The sequence below is a fragment of the Pseudophryne corroboree genome, chromosome 3 (genome assembly GCF_028390025.1).
Source record: "Pseudophryne corroboree isolate aPseCor3 chromosome 3, aPseCor3.hap2, whole genome shotgun sequence".
Classification (NCBI taxonomy): domain Eukaryota; kingdom Metazoa; phylum Chordata; class Amphibia; order Anura; family Myobatrachidae; genus Pseudophryne; species Pseudophryne corroboree.
In genome coordinates this window covers 651,453,750-651,468,964 of record NC_086446.1, presented here as the reverse complement: position 1 = coordinate 651,468,964, position 15,215 = coordinate 651,453,750, and the positions used below count along the sequence as shown (strand labels likewise).

Here is a 15,215-nt window from a genome sequence, read left to right as displayed (position 1 = left end):
GACTGGGGTTGTAGTGTTGCCCCTTCCTCCCTGTATTGGTGGAGAATCTATTAGTACTGCTCCCCAAGTGAGACCTGCATAATAGATTATTTCTTCTGGATCACTGAGATGCGTCCCTAATATTATTGTTAAGTTACTCCAAGGGTCTATCCCCCTGCCTATATAGATTCCTGCTTGTACCAGTACCCCTGTTGTTCCTTGTGTTCTTGGTAAACTCCCCACTATTCTTGGAATTCGTTCACCTTGTGTCTGGAAAATTATGTGTCCTGTGCACCGCAGGCAATCATACCTGAGTCTCCTTTCTATTGGGGTTACCATGTAAGTTTATCCCTTGTTTTATTTCAGACAGTAGCTGTTCTTTGTTACTGACCCTTTGTATTTTCTTAACACAACATTCTTAACACAACAACACAGGTACAAGATTTACATACACCTCTTTGGTTATTTATCAATTCAAACTGTTTATCAGCATTTAGAATATACCTTGGCCATACGCCACCTTTTAAAAATGTAAAAGTTTCCTGGATATTTGATTAATTCCCCCTGTACACTTGTGACAAATTAGCTGAAGATATTTACCCACAATTCAACAATATAACATACAATATATATTTTACCTTAAAAAAAATGTCTTCTTCTGACTGATACTGAGCTCTTTAAGATATTCTCTGATCTTCTCGACTGGACTTTCCCAGATTTCAAGAAACGCTGAGACAAGTGAGCAGGTAGAAATCTACACATTAAATCTCACTTACCGGTTTTTGTTATCAGCGGTTCCTGAAAGATCAGAGGATTTGTTGCCAGTGGAGGAGATGCTGGAATATCCCCGGACGATGCTCCCAAATGTTAGGGTATGTTAACCTCTTCAGGTCTGGTCTATAAACTCTCTGCAGTCATCAGTCAGAATTCTGTTCCTTTAGCAACCGGTTGGAGGTCAATAAATGATAAGATGACACAAGTTCATGTGTAAACCTAAGCAAATCATAAATGACCTGCTATGGGCCGTCATAGGTTTATTATTTATAGCTTAAAGACAAAGGATTCATGTTTGCCAATACATTTAGCCAATCAGAATACACCATGTATGTCTTGAAATACATCGATTGTCATACAATGTTCCAAGTGGCAACTAGAACAGCCTTGAAAATGGTTATTGTTTCGTTTATCAGTCTTTCGGACATAAACTCAAAAGATTTCTTTCAACATTCTTCTCAATTAGCCTTGGATATATCTGGTGTTGCTTTGTCCGCCTTGGATACATTTCATACAATGTTGCATTTGTCTTTGTACAAGTCATGCTTTAAAACAAGATATTCAGCAAATATAGTATTCTGACCAGCTCTGCAATATTTTTCTTAAGGATACATGAACACAATTTGTGATTAACAGTAAATATCTTAATAAATGCGAAAAAGCGTGAATCAATATATATTTGCTATACTGCGGAAGCTCCTACACTATCAACACTTTAAACATAATAGACACCCAACCAGTATATATAAGCATGTTTCACTCCCTTTTCCAAGTCCTCATCCTAATCTAGGGATGAAATTGAAATAAGAGATAAGTGGCCTGGTTTTCAGAAAACAAGCCAATCAAACTTGGCATTTCCATTTCCAAGTGTATCTGAGCCAGGACTCTGATCTCCCCGGCATTTTCAGATTCCAAAGTGAGGCAAAACAAGGTGCAACTACAATGAGATGTAGGCACAATAAGCGTTGCCACTTCTTTAGCTCAATGAATAGAGTGTCTGACTGCAATGTCACAGACAATGGATCTGAATTCCAGATATGTCATCATCTTGAAATGTAATAAAGGAGAGTGTGACTGAATAACAAAGAACTATCAAGTTTGTTCATGAATGTTGTATAGGTATAAGTGATGGAAGGGGAAAAGGGAAAGAGATGGGCGGTCAGGAGTTGCAGGGGTTCAAAAGGGGGAATCTGCAAGTGAAAGTAATTAAAACAGATAAATGACAAGTGCCGCCAATGGAGCCCCCTACCCTGCAGTGCTATATGTGGTGGCACACTCCACAAACACCTAGTAACAGTCCTCTATCGTTGTGTATCAATGCCTATTTCACTATAGATTTTAAGCTTGCAAGCAGAACCTTCCCAACACTATGGGCAATATTCAATTCTTTTCACCCCCTTCCATATCCGTTTTATTTTTGCTGATGGGAGTGGCATAATCACTTCAGCTTGCTACCTCCAGGGTAGTGAGGGTGCCCAGCCCTTTATGCAGCTAAACCTGATTACTATGGGCACAATATGTGCTATAATGGGGATAACTTTAAAAAGGAGATTGGGCGTGATATATCATTTGAATACTGCCCTATGGTTGTCTGTTTTTATCCAGTTTTGTTCTATTACTGTTGTTCCCATTGTAAAGCACAACGAAATATGCTGCGCTATATAAGAAACTGTAAATAAAATATTTAAAAAAGAATAATTTGATTAAAAAATATATATACTAAAAAAGTGTGTGTTCAGGGCCAGGCCACTGATTCATAATATAAGCACTGTGTGAGTCTCAGTGTGAAGTTGTCATTTGTTAAAAAATAAGTATAACAAAAAAGGCAAAAATTATTTTGTGGGTACAGGGACCGGCAGTGGCATTGTATTCAACAACCAAGTACTAGTGCTATGGCTGCTGCTAGTCATGATTGTACTACAACATAAACTATAGGTGTTCTAGGTTAAGATAACTATAGGTCATCTTAAAAACTGACAAATCAGTGCCCTAAAAAAAAGAAGGCTGAACAAACAACTGTTCACAAATCCCTGAAGAGAGTTTAGGGGTGTCCATGTTAACTATGTGTGAGTCTGACATTTCTCACATTGTACTCATATAGTAAATATGGTGGTGATGATGACATAACAGAAATTGACAATGCCAGTCTGGAAGTGCAACATGATGAGGGGAATATTTCTGTACTGTCTGATGCTTTTGAGGATATTGATGAAGTTGTTTGTGTAAGTCAGCCAGCAGTGGCAGAAGTTTTGGCCCATGATAAAAATAAAGCCTTGTTGATGCCTGCGTCTGAGCATTAGACCACAAAAACCAGCTCTTAGGTGTGGGTTTATTTTTACCCAAATCCTGACAACATTTGTGAAGGCATCTGCTGCATTTTTTAGGCCAAAGTTAATATAGGTAGGGACGATAATCATCTAGGCACTAGAGATGAGCGCCTGAAATTTTTCGGGTTTTGTGTTTTGGTTTTGGGTTCGGTTCCGCGGCCGTGTTTTGGGTTCGAACGCGTTTTGGCAAAACCTCACCGAATTATTTTTGTCGGATTCGGGTGTGTTTTGGATTCGGGTGTTTTTTTCCAAAAGCACTAAAAAACAGCTTAAATCATAGAATTTGGGGGTCATTTTGATCCCAAAGTATTATTAACCTCAAAAACCATAATTTACACTCATTTTCAGTCTATTCTGAATACCTCACACCTCACAATATTATTTTTAGTCCTAAAATTTGCACCGAGGTCGCTGTGTGAGTAAGATAAGCGACCCTAGTGGCCGACACAAACACCGGGCCCATCTAGGAGTGTCACTGCAGTGTCACGCAGGATGTCCCTTCCAAAAAACCCTCCCCAAACAGCACATGACGCAAAGAAAAAAAGAGGCGCAATGAGGTAGCTGTGTGAGTAAGATTAGCGACCCTAGTGGCCGACACAAACACCGGGCCCATCTAGGAGTGGCACTGCAGTGTCACGCAGGATGGCCCTTCCAAAAAACCCTCCCCAAACAGCACATGACGCAAAGAAAAAAAGAGGCGCAATGAGGTAGCTGACTGTGTGAGTAAGATTAGCGACCCTAGTGGCCGACACAAACACCGGGCCCATCTAGGAGTGGCACTGCAGTATGTATGTATAAAGAAAGAAAAAAAAACCACGGTTAGGTGGTATATACAATTATGGACGGGCTGCCGAGTGCCGACACAGAGGTAGCCACAGCCGTGAACTACCGCACTGTACTGTGTCTGCTGCTAATATATAGACTGGTTGATAAAGAGATAGTATACTCGTAACTAGTATGTATGTATAAAGAAAGAAAAAAAAACCACGGTTAGGTCACTGGTATATACAATTATGGACGGGCTGCCGAGTGCCGACACAGAGGTAGCCACAGCCGTGAACTACCGCACTGTACACTGGTTGATAAAGAGATAGTAGTATACTCGTAACAACTAGTATGACGACGGTATAAAGAATGAAAAAAAAACCACGGTTAGGTGGTATATAATACAATTATGGTTGGACGGACTGCCTGCCGAGTGCCGACACAGAGGTAGCCACAGCCGTGAACTACCGCACTGTACACTGGTTGATAAAGAGATAGTAGTATACTCGTAACAACTAGTATGACGACGGTATAAAGAACGAAAAAAAAACCACGGTTAGGTGGTATATATTATAATACAATTATGGATGGACGGACTGCCTGCCGAGTTCCGACACAGAGGTAGCCACAGCCGTGAACTACCGCACTGTACACTGGTTGATAAAGAGATAGTAGTATACTCGTAACAACTAGTATGACGACGGTATAAAGAACGAAAAAAAAACCACGGTTAGGTGGTATATATTATAATACAATTATGGATGGACGGACTGCCTGCCGAGTTCCGACACAGAGGTAGCCACAGCCGTGAACTACCGCACTGTACACTGGTTGATAAAGAGATAGTAGTATACTCGTAACAACTAGTATGACTGACTATGACGGTATAAAGAATGAAAAAAAAACCACGGTTAGGTGGTATATATTATAATAATACAATTATGGATGGACGGACTGCCTGCCGAGTTCCGACACAGAGGTAGCCACAGCCGTGAACTACCGCACTGTACACTGGTTGATAAAGAGATAGTAGTATACTCGTAACAACTAGTATGACTGACTATGACGGTATAAAGAATGAAAAAAAAACCACGGTTAGGTGGTATATATTATAATACAATTATGGATGGACGGACTGCCTGCCGACTGCCGACACAGAGGTAGCCACAGCCGTGAACTACCGCACTGTACACTGGTTGATAAAGAGATAGTAGTATACTCGTAACAACTAGTATGACACTATGACGGTATAAAGAATGAAAAAAAAACCACGGTTAGGTGGTATATATTATAATACAATTATGGATGGACGGACTGCCTGCCGACTGCCGACACAGAGGTAGCCACAGCCGTGAACTACCGCACTGTACACTGGTTGATAAAGAGATAGTAGTATACTCGTAACAACTAGTATGACTGACTATGACGGTATAAAGAATGAAAAAAAAACCACGGTTAGGTGGTATATATTATAATAATACAATTATGGATGGACGGACTGCCTGCCGAGTTCCGACACAGAGGTAGCCACAGCCGTGAACTACCGCACTGTACACTGGTTGATAAAGAGATAGTAGTATACTCGTAACAACTAGTATGACTATGACGACGGTATAAAGAAAGAAAAAAAAATACCACGGTTAGGTGGTATATAATTATACAATTATGGATGGACGGACTGCCTGCCGAGTGCCGACTGCCGACACAGAGGTAGCCACAGCCGTGAACTACCGCACTGTACTGTGTCTGCTGCTAATATAGACTGGTTGATAAAGAGATAGTATACAACAATATACTACTATACTGGTGGTCAGGCACTGGTCACCACTAGTCACACTGGCAGTGGCACTCCTGCAGCAAAAGTGTGCACTGTTTAATTTTAAATTAATATAATATTATGTACTCCTGGCTCCTGCTATAACAACCTGCAGTGCTCCCCAGTCTCCCCCACAATTATTATAAGCTTTTATACATTGATGTGCAGCACACTGGGCTGAGCTGAGTGCACACAGACTGAGTCACACTGTGTGACTGCTGTGTATCGTTTTTTTCAGGCAGAGAACGGATATAGCAGAGAACGGATATATTAAATAAAAGTTAACTTAACAACAACTGCACTGGTCACTGTGGTAAACTCTGTCTGCACAATCTCTCTCTCTCTCTCTCTCTTCTAATCTATTCTAATGGAGAGGACGCCAGCCACGTCCTCTCCCTATCAATCTCAATGCACGTGTGAAAATGGCGGCGACGCGCGGCTCCTTATATAGAATCCGAGTCTCGCGAGAATCCGACAGCGTCATGATGACGTTCGGGCGCGCTCGGGTTAACCGAGCAAGGCGGGAAGATCCGAGTCGCTCGGACCCGTGAAAAAAAAAGTGAAGTTCGTGCGGGTTCGGATTCAAAGAAACCGAACCCGCTCATCTCTACTAGGCACCTCCTTCATGTTACATCATTTGCGGAGAATTCTTGAATTTAATTTTAAAAAATTATAAAAAATTGTAAATAACACCCTTATCATCAACCTTCTCATTAGTAATTGGAGGTTGTCCTTCCAAAAAATTCATTTGTGGAGACTAAAACAGACCAAGCACTTCATCCACAAAAGTGGTAGTCCCTGTCGCCACAGAGCTTGGTTTGTTAAACGGTGCAGTGTCCTTTTTAACATCCAAAATAAGGATACTTCCATCTTGCACCACTTTTCTTTTCATAATGGGCTGTATTTTTGAGATGTATTGGGGAAGGTCTTTTTTGCATAGACATTTTTATTAGTTATAGCTCTAATACAGTACTAATTTGCAATGCATCTTTAAACAGATATAAAGGCCATGTGTTTATGCCACTGCTCTGTTGCTTAGTTTGGCCAAACAGCCTTTGGCAAATATCGGTGAAGAATATTGTGAGATGTGAGGTGGTCAAAATTGACCTGGAAATTGATGTTATTGAGTTTAATTATCCCGTAGGAACAAAAAGAGGCCTAAATTACATGATTTTAGCTATTTCTAGCATTTTCTTTTAAAATAAAACAGATTGAAAACCACAACACGTGAGAGTGGTTTTGCAAAATTAGCACCAAAACACAAAATGAATATAGATCAAAACCAAAACACAGGAGTCGGCACACATTACTAGTTGAAATTGAATAGTTTACCATTAGAATACAAGAGATGAATACTAATGTCATAGTTGCCAACTGTCTGGTAGGGGGCATCCAGGTCGGCAACACATTAGACGATGTGTGAGCATGGCTTTACATAGGGGGCAGGGAGAGGGTTTGCCGTAGTGTCAAATGCTATGGGTGGGGACATGGCTGCATAATTGCATCACCCACCCGACTATACAATGCCAAGATTACCATAATTGGACAATGGGCTGCATGGCTATGATGATGTGATTAAGCACAAATCACATCATCAGTCACCTAGTCCACCCACTTTACTCGGTAAGTGGATGGCTCTGTGGCAAGGTGCAGGCTGCTCCAGGAAACTTACCCACTTTTCCAGGAGGTCCAGGAGCTTCACCCAATTTTCGTGAGCCTCCTGGCCATTCAGGGAGAGTAGGCTAGCATAGTGGCACTGCTTATAGATAATGTACATTATAGTTGCTTGTAGTGAATACATGATGTAGCCATGCTCGTTGCCCTGCAGCTTGGCCACATGGGCACACCTGGCATGCTGTGTTGTGGGTGTGACTTAATACTCCAGACTGTGGCCACATATTCCTATGATGGCACGTACATGCACACATAATAGTTTGTGGGTACATTAGCCACACCAGCTTTGCCACAAGTAGGACACACAGTGGCAAAGCTAAGCATGGCTACATCTGTAAATAGTGAATAAAGAGTTAGTGGAGAATGAATTATGAATTACTCGGGATTATCAAGGTAAATGAAGATCAATGCAATAAAATGCAATAAATTTGAATTCATTTACTGTAGGGAACCTCTATCAGTACTTACACAGACCTGTTTGTTGAGGTCACCTACTTAACCTTGACTGTTCTGTCAATGTCATGTGTCTGTGTGGAAAACTGTTATAGCTGAAGATAGCAATATTTGAAAGCTACAATGTATGGTAACTGTTGCCAATCGGCCATATGCCTTCATGAAAGCACTGTACCCAATTGTCTTTTTTTTTCTCAAAGTGACATTCTATTTCACAAGACCAAGAAGGTCCTGGAATATTTCCAAGAATGTGAATTTAACTTAATGCAATGGACCTATGGACATCAGATCTCAATCCAGTTGAGAATTTGTAGAATGAGATATTCAGTGCATTTGCCACCAGCAATTATAGTACAATTAAAGGGCACTTTCATTTTCCACATCTCTGGTCCACACTTTTTGTAATATTTTTCCTAATAAATTTAGACTGTTCTAAGGACAAATAGAGGACTAAATTGTTTATAAGTCAACTTGATTTATTAACTGATGATTAAAGGTGCTGCGCTCGGCCCTATCTGCTGTCTGCAACTGTCTTGTGTGAAAGTGGAAATGAAATGCGGTATAATGCAATGTAAAAAACCTATCAGAATAAGTATATTTCAAAACTTTACTGGTAATATAGACAAAGATATCAATAAGCTGATACTGCCACAAAAGTGATATGAGCGGGATATCGAACCCTAACTGTGGTGGAGTCCGGGTGGTCAATGACAGTTGAGACTAGCTGGGAACAGTTGTAAGTGTTCATAAGACGGCGGCGGCCCACTCGTCCGAGTTGCTAAGTGCACTTAGGTATACCACAGTTAGGGTCAGGCATTGTTCCTAACAACAGTATTGACCAGGAGTTAGATACTATGCATTGCAGGACATTTTGATTATTTTAATATGCTGTTATAAAACACCAATTGACTGTTCGATATCCCGCTCATATCAGACTTTTGTGGCAGTATCAGCTTATTGATATCTTTTGTCTATTTTACCAGTAAAGTTTTGAAATATCCTTATTGTGATAGGTTTTTTACATTGCATTATACCGCATTTCATTTCCACTTTCACACAAGACATTTGCAGACAGCAGATAGGGCCGAGCGCAGCACCTTTAATCATCAGTTATTGTCTGTAGGCTAGTCACCTAGGTGCAGCAGCTAGCCGAAACATTTACCACTCAGTGTGCAGAGATACAAATTATTTGATTTATTAACTGCCTGCTGTATATACTTTCCAATATTTCAACATATTGGTATTTCTGTAAAATGTAAATGTAATCTCAAGTAATGCACATGTTCATCCAATAGGTCTACCAAAGCTGATTTTCATAGTAACATTATACAAGTCAGCCGCAATTGCTCTTTCATTGCATGCATACATTGTCACCTGTAATTGCTTCTGCTGTGCATGTATTATATTGGCCCATATGCAAGGTTGACTGCATGTTTGAGGCCAGACTGCCACTATCCATTTGCTTGATTTGATAGCCATCATCATTGTCAGTCCATGCCTGAATACATACGTAATTATGCTTCCAAAACACAGCATAGCCTACAGTTCATATTTACTCTCTATTCCAGTACTTCCAGGATGCTCACAAAATTTTCAGGCAGTCCCACAGATTCCTAGAAGAGTAGACATTCCTCCTGCACTCTGCCCACTTTCTATTGAAATCAGCAGAATGGGGCTCATTATACCACAAATCATGTGTCCATGAGCAGGGAGCGAGGCCAATATGAGAAGAGAATCATTGACCCCTTTATGTCAATTCTCTATAAATTTGGGTAATTTTAAACATGGATGATGATGATGCTCTTTCCTAACAGCCCTAAACCCTTATGATTTTACTTTGTAATATATATGGATTTTAATTTAATTGGCTTTCAAATGCCAACTGTATTTTTAGAAAAAATAAATAAATACCAGTAACAGTACCAAATGTATGTCCAAGAGATTCAGGAACTTATCGGGAATCTTATTTTACTCAAATAATATGAGGCTTAGCAAAGAGTTGCTTTGTTGCTAATTAAGGGAGGTTGGCCCTCATTCCGAGTTGTTCGCTCGCAAGCTGCTTTTAGCAGCTTTGCACACGCAAAGCCGCCGCCTACTGGGAGTGAATTTTAGCTTATCAAAATTGCGAACGAAAGATTCGCAATATTGCGAAAAGACTTCTCTGTGCAGTTTCTGAGTAGCTCGAGACTTACTCTGCCAGTGCGATCAGTTCAGTGCTTGTCGTTCCTGGTTTGACGTCACAAACACACCCAGCGTTCGCCCAGACACTCCTCCGTTTCTCCAGCCACTCCCGCCTTTTTCCCAGAAATGGTAGCGTTTTTTCAAACACTAACATAAAACGGCCAGTTTCCGCCCAGAAACACCCACTTCCTGTCAATCACATTACGATCACCAGAACGAAGAAAAAAACCTCGTAATGCCGTGAGTAAAATACCTAACTGCATAGCAAATTTACTTGGCGCAGTCGCAGTGCGAACATTGCGCATGCGCAGTTAGCGGAAAATCGCTGCAATGCGAAGAAAATTACAGAGCGAACAACTCGGAATGACCACCGTTATCAAGAATGTATGACAACTTGCAATATCCCACACATTATCAGTCTTGTTTTATATACTATAGAAAATTTATTGTAAATCACACAAAATGAGATAACAAACACAATAACATATGAATTGATTTACAAGTAATAGGTAAAAATAAAACAAAGTTTTTGTAAATCATTTAACTTTTCATCATGTGAGTGAAACTTTACAACACATTTGGTATATGAAAGATGACAACTGATAACAAAAATGTGTTGTGTACCTACTCAAGCTCCTTATTTGTGACTAGATTAGGCTAAATTAGTAAATTAGGCTGTATTCTAATCGGAGGCAGATTTATACCTCATGGGACCCTATGCAAGATGGGTGTGGATCATTAGATTGACAGTGTCTAGGTCGACAATGTTTAGGTCGACCACTATAGGTCATCAGTCACTAGGTCGACAGGGTTTGAAGGTTGACAGGGTTTCTAGGTCGACATGTTCTAGGTCGACATGACAAAATGTCGACATGAGTTTTTCATGTTTTTTGGTGTTGTTTTCTCCGTACAGTGACCAGAAAGCCCAATTAGTGCACCGTGTCCCCTCGCAAGGTGCCTTGCTGTGCTTGGCACAGGTTACTGTTCCAATCGTAGTCCACGTGGATCGTTAAGTATGAAAAAGTTCAAAAAATGAAAAAAATATGAAAAACTCGACCTTTTGACCTGTTGACCTAGAACATGTTGACCTAGGAACCCTGTCGACCTTGAAAACATGTCGACCTAGTGACTGTTGACCTACAATGGTCAACCTAAACATTGTCGACCCACACACTGTTGATCTTCAGACCGGATCCCAAGCACGATACCGATTTGTGATCGCCCTTCTTTATTGTGACTGCATCGGAATCAGGCTCAATGGTATCAGACAGATTATATGCATACAATTTCTTAGACACAGTTTAATAATTTGCATTCTCATGCTTTTCTCTGTACATCCCATACATACATTTCCCATAAGAAACTGGGGTCAGTCTGTACTTTGTATAGTCAATGTTTTCCCAGCAACAGAAATGGACAACAGTGGGCAACAGAATGGACAACAATTGGCAACAGAAATGGAGCCATAATTGCATCAAGAAGCTTTTTCTCCTAAAATTATTTGCCCAGTGCAGCTGTCTCCATTTGGGTGAGTGATTGCCCTCATTGTGAGTTTGGGTGAGTGATTGCCTCTCCCCACCCCCCAAGGAATAGTGGCATGTGATTGTTGGACAATAAATGACTGCCCACTGCAAACCCCTAACCGAACTCCCCTCTCTACCTGGATAGTAGGGGACAGGGGTGAAAACTTAAATCAATAACTGACAGGTGCATCCATGCAACTTACTGACTGGAATTGGAGTCTGATGGCAGTGCACCTCTCTTCATCTTCTGCTTGGCTCCTTTCACTCTGTACATGTGATGTAAGCTTGCATCCAGGATGTGACATAATGCAGTGGAGATCAGATGCAGCATAGTCCGCAGTGCTGGAGGTGGAGCAGGCACCCGGCAGCTGTCACGCTACAAACAAAGCACTGAAAGTCTAATAGGAGTCTCCATTAAACAACCCTGTCCCAAGGTGGCATGCCGGGTCCTAAGCTGTTGCTTTGGCTGCATAATGGTAAATCCACTACTGGTTCTAATCATGAACACTCTTTTTTGTACCTTAAATAGAAATCACAGTCAAATAGATAAATATCCAGGGCTGATTTGAGAGCTATAGTAATAAAAAGAATACGAGTTAAAATAATAGCAAATCAGTTAAATGGTATATAAAAGCAAGAAATACATGTTTTAGATTATTATCAAGGATGGAAATGTTTATGTAAAAACAGATCAGAAAAAAATGCAAGCGACAGCAAAAATATATATTTTACATTATTAGCAAGGATGGAAAAAGGTCTAAATCTATTTTAGATGCTGAGATAGTTAACCACTTATCTGGCAATTTTTTTTTCCAAAAGGCTCAGATATAGTTTCTTTTTATGATTAATTTGGTTAAGAACATCTTATTAAAATGTATCCAAGATTTTATTAAAACATTAATTTTTTAAAACATGTAACATAATAATAATAATATTTATTTTAAAATATTGGCTGACGACATATAAGAACATAGTTACTTAACATTTTCTTGATGGCTGCTCTTCTCTGTAGCTGCTGAACATATACTGGGTGTCTGAGGGCTGCTTCATTTACAGTTCCCCGTTCAGTAATGATCAGCTACAAGGCAGGCACTGGGGAAAGGAACAAGGACACAGAGGGATCAGGCTGATGTTCCTTTGAAAGGACAGTACAATTTTAGGAGAACCGATGTATGTATATAAATTGATTTATTAATGAAAAAGCATAAAATAGCAGTAAAAGATGACATAAAATTGTTGGATATAAAAAGGCACACCTTGACTAAGTTTATCCGTTTAAACAGACACCAAATTGTGTCGGTTCTCTATATGGAAGTCCACAAAAGGAAATAAAGTCCAGCTGTTTGTTGGAAAGCAATAGATGGTAATAGCCGTAATGTTAATACTGGAAGTGAATGATCAGTGCAGTAGACATCCCATAATAATAAATTGGGGGAGTGATCCAGTGTTATTTATTGTTCAATTACCTCTCCTTAGGTGGGCTGGTCCAAAGCCGAGCGTCCTCGGCGATGTGTCCTGCAATGCCCACTGTGCGAATGCCGCAGGGGAGAGGGAGCCGTGGATTCACTGTAAAGTGTATGCCGTGTGCTGGTTTATCCGGCTGACGGGGAGCCGTATGTTGATACGGGCGGCTCGAGAATTCAGATCCGCGGCTATTCTGGGATCTCTGTGGAGATGAAGGACGGCTTGCGGGGAGAACAAACCCGCTAATGCTTTCAAATCGGATACCTCGGCAGGTGTGCAGACAGGAGGCGTGGCCTAACTAGTTTTGTCACGTGACCCGTGACTTTCTCAAAGGAATATACCAGCCTCAATCTGGATCCACTTTTAAAGCAGGATAATTAGTTAATTATGTACAGGTGTAAACATTCATTGGATTGCTCCTAGCTAATTACATACATCGGCTCTCAAGGGATACAAAGCTGATACAAATATCCAGCTGTGCTGAATTATAATCCCAACACTTTAAAAGTACTAAAAATGTGTCTACATTAATTCAATATAATATAAAAACGCTCAGAAAATTAATAAACTTAATAATAATACATGATAAGTAATGATAAATAAATAAAATAAAACAACAAAGAATGAAGCCAAGGGGCGCAAAGTAAAAATAATATTGGTAATAATAATATTTTAACTAAGGGGTCTAAAATTATATTAATTATATTAATAGAACTATATAATAATATATGCAAATATGTGTTATGCAAATACGGATAGAAAATATATAATAAAAGAATGACAATAAAAAATAATAAACATTGCTCAAAATATTGGTCACAGTTAGAATCGAACCAGGATAACTTAAATTTACCAACGCATAGGATAATACCACTATGCCACAGAGGCTGGGATAGAGGATTATCAACATTTGAAACATTTAAAGAATATTATGATAGCATGTTTATAAAGGGGTCATAGGTTATAATAGACCTCCCAAAGTTAAACAATAGCGTTAGCACGGTCATAGAGAACGAATAATAATAAAAAATAAAAATAATAACATAATAATATAAAGTAAACAATGATCGAAATATTAATCACGGTTCGAACGTGAAGTTGAACCGGAATAACTTAGGTTTACTAACACGACGGATAATACCACTGTGTCACGGAGACTAGGACAGAGGATTATCAATATTTAGAGTATGTTATAATGACGTGTTTATAAAGGAATCATAAAATGTGAAAATAAAATAAAGTAAGTTAAAATAAACCTCTCAAGAATGAATATTAACATTGGCACAAACATGGAGAGAGAGTAATAATAATAATAATAATAGGAATAGGAAGGGGGGGGTGGTGGTTTGGAGGCAGGGCAATTGTTGAAAAATGGCTTAAGAATCTAATTCAATAGACTCATAGCTCATAAGATAACTTAAGGATCGAATTCAATAGACTCATTGAGCCCTTCGGGGACAAGGGTTCTGAGTTTGTGGATCCAATAATTCTCCCTGAGACAAAGTTTCTTATATCTGTCTCCCCCTCGTAAAGTGGGTAATGTGGTTTCAATGCCTATTAGATGGAGGTCATCAGGATTCTTCTGATGAAATTCAGAAAAATGCCGAGACACACTATGGAAAAGAAAGCCCTTTTGTATATTTCGTCGATGTTCTAGGAATCTGATCTTTAACTTACGAGTGGTTCTTCCCACATAATAAAGATTGCATTTACAAATCAAAATATATACTACATATGAACTGTTGCAGTTGACGAAGGACTTAATTTCAAACTGTGTCTGGTCCAAGGAGTTGAAATATTTGCAATTGTTCTGGATGAAAGAACACGTGATGCATTTATTAGCACCACATTTGAAGCACCCTGTGGTTCTTGTGAGCCACTGAGAGGTTTCTATCGAAGTAGCATGGGCAACCTGATCTCTTTTATCCGTGAAAAGACTGGGAGCTAAATGTTGTTGTAGGTTAGTAGATTTCTTGAAGATAACTAATGGTGTGTCTTTCAATTCTGTTCTGAGTGTTTGATCTGTCAGTAATATAGGATAATTAGTTCGTATAATGTTCCTAATTTTTGAAGAAGCAATATTGTATTGTGAAATGAAGGCTGGTTGGTTATCATCAAATTTATGAGGTCTTGTTTTATAGGCAAGAAGATCATTCCTATCCAATAAATCAGCCTTCTGTCTAGCCATTTGAATAAGGGCCATCGGGTAACCTCTATGTATAAATGATAGGGAAAGTTCATCTGCTTGTTGATGGTAAT

At 39.6% G+C, this 15,215-nt stretch overlaps 1 protein-coding gene across 1 annotated transcript in view; it reads right to left on the bottom strand.

Moving 5' to 3' along the window:
• Window positions 1-12,473: 12,473 nt before the first annotated feature.
• CABCOCO1 (ciliary associated calcium binding coiled-coil 1) overlaps window positions 12,474-15,215 on the bottom strand; it is a 453,528-nt gene continuing 450,786 nt past the window's right edge. Inside the window, exon 9 of the mRNA XM_063961812.1 lies at window positions 12,474-12,584. Coding sequence (XP_063817882.1) covers window positions 12,567-12,584 — 18 coding nt within the window. The 3' untranslated portion in view covers window positions 12,474-12,566. The remainder of the gene's footprint in view (window positions 12,585-15,215) is intronic.